Here is a 7,500-nt window from a genome sequence, read left to right as displayed (position 1 = left end):
ATTTATCACTAAAATGCTGTTTTTACCGGCCTTAGAGACCTAATACTTTAATAACATACAGAGTTGTTACGACAAAATATGTCTGGCAGATCTGTCGACATATTTTCAGAAATATTTTCTGCCGACATAAAATATGCCCCACATATTTTCGATTGACATATTTTGACATAATTTTATGTCTGAATTATTTTCTGCTGGCATAAAATATGTCAGACATATTTTCTGTCGACATATTTGACATAATTTTATGTCTGAATTATTTTCTGCTGACATAAAATATGTCAGACATATTTTCTGTTGACATGTTTGACATAATTTTATGTCTGAATTATTTTCTGCTGACATAAAATATGTCAGACAGATTTTCTGTTGACATATTTTGACATATTTTTATGTCTGAATTATTTTCTGCTGACATAAAATATGTAAGATATATTTTCTATCGACATATTTTGACATAATTTTATATCTGAATTATTTGCTGTTAGATATTCTTGAAGAAAAAATCAATCTAACAATTTTATTGCGCATTTCAACTTAATTTACAGAGTTAAGTAAAAATAGTTTAACAACTTTGTTGCTTTTTTGCAATCAATTATAATTGAAGGTCAACAAAAAAAATTTTTTTTCTGGTGCCGAGCAAAGAACTTGTTTTTTGGATTGCATTTCACATTTTGATTTCAAATATGCAACTCATTTTTTACCATCACGTCAAGTTGTAAAGATATTTGGGTTCAGATGATCTGAACCCAATATTAAATATTAAAGATCTGAATCAGATCTTTAATATTTGGGGTAAAGTTCCTAATATTGACAAAAAATAAAGTTGTTCAAAAGTATGTCAACTTGGGTTTAAAAAAAGCGTATTTTATAAGATGGTACAGAGATTTTAAAAAACATACAAATTTTTCCTGAAAATTTTTTTTGTAAAAAAAATATTTGAAAAACTGCTAAAGACTCTTAAAAAAATGTCAACAAAATGTTTTTCAGCAATAATACAAAAAATGCTTATTTTTATTACAAACGAATAACATCTTAAAATCTCTATGAAAATACGCTTCTTTTGAGACTCAGGTTGACATACTTTTGAACAACTTTTTTTTCGACAATATTAGGGACTTTACCCCAAATTCTAAAAATTTGAACCCAAATATCTTTACAACTTGACGTGATGGTAAAAAATGAGTTTCATATTTGAAATCAAAATAAGAAATCCTACATAAAAAACAAATTGTTTTCTTGGCACCAGAAAAATTTTTTTTTTTGTTGACCTGTGTTATGCATCATAAATCTTTTATTTTAAATCCTATAAGCAAATATCTTTTGTTTCATAAAAGTCTTTTTTTGCCATTTTTATCGATGTATCATTTGATAGTATTGACAAAGTATTTTTAGCGATGTATCATTTGAGAGTATCCACTAGTATTGATGCATTATTTGATAGTATTTGTTAGTAATTGATAGTATTGATTAGTATGGATTAGTATTGGCGATTTCCCTTATTAAAATGTAAAAACCATCTCAAGCTGAGTTTTTATTACTGAAAATGGTTTATATTAATATTACTAAGCTTAAAATTACTCTCTTGATTAAAATACTATTTAAAAAAGAAACATTTTTAGTAATTTTTAACTAATAGTAGATTCATTCAATATATTAATTTCCATTTTTGACTTTAAATCGTAAGGAAAACGAAAAAAATAATTATTCCAAAATATATTTTTTTCATTTCACTCAAAACATTTTATGCAAGTATATGGCAGTTAATTATGCTGTTATAATGCAATTGTCAATTATTTTATTTTTAAATAAATCATAACTATTATAACTAAAACTATATTACTCGTAATTAGTTATAAATTATTACCGGTTAGTCTTCTTAATATGAATTTAATGAGCTGAATATATCTTTTGAGAAATATTTCAAATTCTTCAGCTTAAATAAATTTAGTTTGGCAGGAGTTTTTTGAAATTTTGTGAACCGTTTTTTTCATAGAATCTTTTGAATTCAATTTTTCCTAATGAAATCTTTTTCCGGATCAACTAATAATTAAAAATAACTGAAAAAATTTTTTTTTTTTCTTATTATTTTAATCAAAGAAAAAATTTTAAGTTTAGTCATCTATTAAAAACCACTTTTAGTAATAAAAACTCAGCTTGAGATTTTGTATTCTAATAAGGGAAAGCGCCAATAATAATCAATACTATCAAATACTATCAAATGATGCCTCAATACTAGTCAATACTCTCAATGTTAATATTAGTCATAATCAATAAATAAGTCAATAAATGCCAATATTAGTCAATACTATCAAATGATACATCGCTAAAAAGGGCAGAAAAAGACCTTTATAAAACAACTGCTGTTTGCTTATAGGGTTTAAAGTAAAAGTTTTATGAAGCATAATTGATTGCAAAAAAGCAGCAAATTTGTTAAACTATTTTCACTTAATTCTGTAAATTAAGTTGAAATGCGCAATAAACTTGTTAGATTGATTTTTTCTTCAAGAATTGAAAATATGTCTGACATATTTTATGTCAGCAGAAAATAATTCAGACATAAAAATATGTCAAAATATATCGATAGAAAATATGTCTGACATATTTTATGTCAGCAGAAAATAATTCAGACATAAAAATATGTCAAAATATATCGATAGAAAATATGTCTGACATATTTTATGTCAGCAGAAAATAATTCAGACATAAAAATATGTCAAAATATATCGATAGAAAATATGTCTGACATATTTTATGTCAGCAGAAAATAATTCAGACATAAAATTATGTCAAAATATGTCAATAGAAAATATGTCTGACATATTTTATGTCGGCAGAAAATATGTCTGACATATTTTATGTCGGCAGAAAATATGCCTCAGACATATTTGACAGATAACAACCCTGATAACATAAATAGTTATTGTACAGGGTATTTTTTGATTAATGGATGCCAATGGTTGAAACTAAACAGAAGCGGGCAATTAACTTGCATAAACCCCTAATTTTATATAGAGCTACTCAAATCTATGCACATAGCTGGGTCACAACTTTTTTATGAAACATTATTTAACTGCTATTAGCACTAGGTTGAAACTTAATTTTATATTGACTTTAGTAACCCCAAGTTGTTGCAGGAATTTTGTTATTAGCAAGTAAATCTCGAAGAATTCAAAAAATACTTCTAATAAATTATGGTTATAATTGAACAACATTCATCAAAAATATTCATTATAACATATATTATAATAACATACAAGCTATAATAGGACAATAATATTTTTTACAACTCACATGTTAATTTAAAAAACACATTAAAACTGACGTGGAAAAATAACCTATCAAATTACACATTTTATAGGCACCAAAACACAAAAGTTCAGATCCAAAAATATTACTAGGCATGACAAAATCCGCGTTTTACGAAAATGATTTTTGTGCTAAAGTCGTGTTCATTGTTTTTCAAACTTTGCGTTTTGCTGGTGTGGCAGGATTGTGTTTTGTTGTCTTATTTTTTTTAAATTTGATATTTACTTAGATTTGTTTCAAAAAGTAGATTAATCAAACTTTATTAAAATATAAGTTTTGTTTAATTTGACACACTTTACATGTTATGGAAGATATGCTTTTTCTTTTTCCTATCCTATTCTTTCCCTAAAGTTTATGTATTTACTATGCACATCTCTAACAACATTGAGTTAATTTAAAAGGTGCCTTGTCTATTTTTACAAGCATTAACTAAATTTTTTTCCCGGTATTGACGCATAAAATTTGGCCAGAAATATTCTGCGACCATTGTAATAAGCTTGGAGGCTTTGGTACAATTAAATCCATAGAATAAAAAACCTCCATATTAGCTGGCATTCGGGTTAATTTTTTTATCAGCTATACTAGCACAACAACATGATAAGGGTCCAGAAACTATGTATGTTATTGTTCATTAAAAATCTTAACATTTACTGATATAAGACAAGTTAATTCCTCGCGTAATGAAGCTACAACAGATGTTTAGCAACTGTATTTATTACTAGTACTTCTGATGAGAGTACCTATGGAAGTAAAATAGTAATAGTTTTTTAGAGTTTTTTTCCTCAATCAGGGTATGGAAAATTAAAAATTTTTTTTCTTTTTTTTTTGGAACCATTTAAGCTAAACTAGATTAAATTTGATTACATTTCAAACTTAGATAAACTATGCGTTTAAAGTAGAGTAGGAAATCAAGTGGGGCGTTCTTAAAAATTTCAAAATGTGTTTATAGAAATGCAGAATAGCCCTAAGCTTTCGTAATTAGGTATTAGGATTTTTGCTGCAGGTGATACTTTCTTAGGTCTTTTTTAGGTCTCAGGTGAATACCAAAATGTGTGTATACATATATGTATATATATATATGCCTATATATATATATGTATATATACATATATATATATATATATATATATATATATATATATATATATATATATATATATATATATATATATATACATATATATATATATATATATATATATATATATATATATATATATATATATATATTTATATATATATATATATATATATATATATATATATATATATATATATATATATATATATATATATATATATATATATATATATATATATATAAATAAGTAAAAAGACTTATCTTATTTTTAATTACTTCAACACTGTGTTTTACCATAAGTTGGTTCATCAGGAAGAAATTTTCATCCTGATGAACCTACTGATAGTGAAACACAGTGTTGAAGTAATCAAAAATTAAATAAGTGTTTTTACTAATTTATTATCGCTCTGTTCTTTTCAAACATTGAGCACTCTGTTTGTAGAATACACTAACATAACTTATATATATATATATATATATATATATATATATATATATATATATATATATATATATATATATATATATAAATATATATATACATATATATATATATATATATATATTCATTTATGTATATATATGTATATATATATATATATATATATATATATATATATATAAATATATATATATATATTTATATATATATATATATATATATATTCATTTATGTATATATATGTATGTATATATGTATATATATATATATATATATATATATATATATATAAATATATATTTATATATATATATATATTCCATTATGTATATATATATATATATATATATATATATATATATATATATATATATATATATATATATATATATATATATATATATATATATATGTATATACATACAAATAAGCGTAAATCCTCATAATAAACTAATATCATATTAATATCACTTACTGTAAATTTTAAAATGTTTGGTGTCGAGAAAGAAATTTTAATCGTTATATTTGTAACTGTTCCACCAATTATAGACATATATTCTTTATACATAATAAAGTTTTTATTATAGTAGATTTTAAAAACTGCATTTTCTACATCTGCTGTTGAATTAAAGTTATCATTTTTTATATAAACTATAGCCATATATGAATTTCTGTCTCTAAAAAAAAAATATATATATAGTAAATAAAATTTTTATAATATATATATATATATATAAATATATATATATATATATATATATAAATATATAAATATATACATTTATGAATATATATATATATATTTATATATAAATATATATATATATATATATTTATATATATGTATATATATATATATAAAGAGAGAGAGAGTGAGTTAGTTTTTATATATATATAAAGAGAGAGAGAGTGAGTAAGTCTTTATATATATATAAAAGAGAGAGAGAGAGAGAGAGAGAGAGAGAGAGAGGGAGAGAGAGAGTGAGAGATGGTGAAAGAGAGAGAGAATTTAAAATGCGGTAATAGCCAATACAAATAAAGTAGCAGTCATACAAACTAACAGTGCATATGAAATATTTGTTCCGTTTATTGGTAAAATAAAATATATTTTTTAAAGATATCTAACTTAGGCTTAAACATTGATAAACTGACTAAATTGGAAATAATTGTAAAAACATATACTTCACACTAGAATATTGCATGTTGCAAAATTTGGCTAAAATATTGTGTAACTTATATATATATATATATATATGTATATATATATATATATATATATATATATATAAATATATATATATATATAAATATATATATATAAGTTTATATATATATGTATATATATATATATATATATATATATATATATATATATATATATATATATATATATATATATATATAAATATATATATATATATATATATTTATATATATATACATGTATATATATATACATTTATAAATATATATATACATATATATACATACATATATATATATATATATATATGTATATATAAATATATATATATATATATATATATATTCATATATGTATATGTAAATATATATATATATATATATATATATATATATAAATATATATATATATATATATATATATAAATATATATGTATGTATATTTATATATATATATATATATATATATATATATATATATATATATATATATATATATATATATATATATATATATTTATAGATATGTATTATTTAATAATATTGAGCACTCTTAAATGCACTGGAGTATTTGTATTATTATTATTATTATACCATAGTAATACATTTTCTATTTAATAGTTTTAATTTAAATTATTTTTTAGCTGAACTGGATTTCTTTTTGATTGAATATATCCAGTTTATTTTTTCCATTTTGTCTTCAACAAAATTAAAAAAATAAACTAGATATATTTAATCAAAAATATATCCAATTCATCTGAAAATTAATTTAAATTAAAACTACTAAACAAAACACAAATGCTCGTAAAGAAAATGAGAAGGAAGGCGTTCTCTTTTTCAAATAACGTCCCAAGAAATGATTCAAATTATAAAGACCATCGATTTAAGTCATCAAAATGCCACCACAAATAAATGAAATGCGTACTTTCAAAAAGTAGCTCATAAACTTAGTTAAATCAATAAAATTTTGCAACGTAAAATGCAGGTTTCAAAATAATATGCCTTTAATAATGTTTTATTCGACGTACGTATGGCTTTTTTAAAAAAAATTTAAAACCATACGTACGTCGCATAAAACAATAATAAAGGCATACAAAACATCGAATTTGTATAAACTGAAGATGAATACAACCAACTGTTAACAAACGTAATTACTTCTACCTACAAAAAATCGTTGCCAGAGTTAAAAGATCAAATAAATATGAAAAAAAAAAGTTTTTTAATCCGCCATGAAGCGTATAGTAATATTGAGATAAACAGATCGTCCGGCTGTTTTTTTTACTTTAAAAGACCATATGGATTATTTCATTAGCAACCATTCACTTCGTTTTTAAATCCTTGAAAAACGAGGTAGAAAGAGTTAGTAAAGTCATTTTACCTAAAATTATTCACGAATTAAAAAATAAATTACAATTGAATCAATGGCAAAGCACCTTATCTGTTATTGATTGGTTTAAAAAAATC

The 7,500-nt window shown here is 22.1% G+C and overlaps 1 protein-coding gene across 2 annotated transcripts in view; it reads right to left on the bottom strand.

Annotated features, from left to right (window-relative positions):
- The window catches only part of LOC136080067 (uncharacterized), a 118,152-nt gene that overhangs the window by 53,423 nt on the left and 57,229 nt on the right, over positions 1 to 7,500 (bottom strand). For both annotated transcript variants that reach the window (XM_065796681.1, XM_065796682.1), the window contains exon 5: positions 5,308 to 5,509. In XM_065796681.1, the coding sequence (XP_065652753.1) occupies positions 5,308 to 5,509 (202 nt within the window). The remainder of the gene's footprint in view (positions 1 to 5,307; positions 5,510 to 7,500) is intronic.

This window comes from Hydra vulgaris, chromosome 05 (assembly GCF_038396675.1).
Source record: "Hydra vulgaris chromosome 05, alternate assembly HydraT2T_AEP".
Lineage (NCBI taxonomy): Eukaryota > Metazoa > Cnidaria > Hydrozoa > Anthoathecata > Hydridae > Hydra > Hydra vulgaris.
This window is presented reverse-complemented; position numbering and strand designations above follow the sequence as displayed.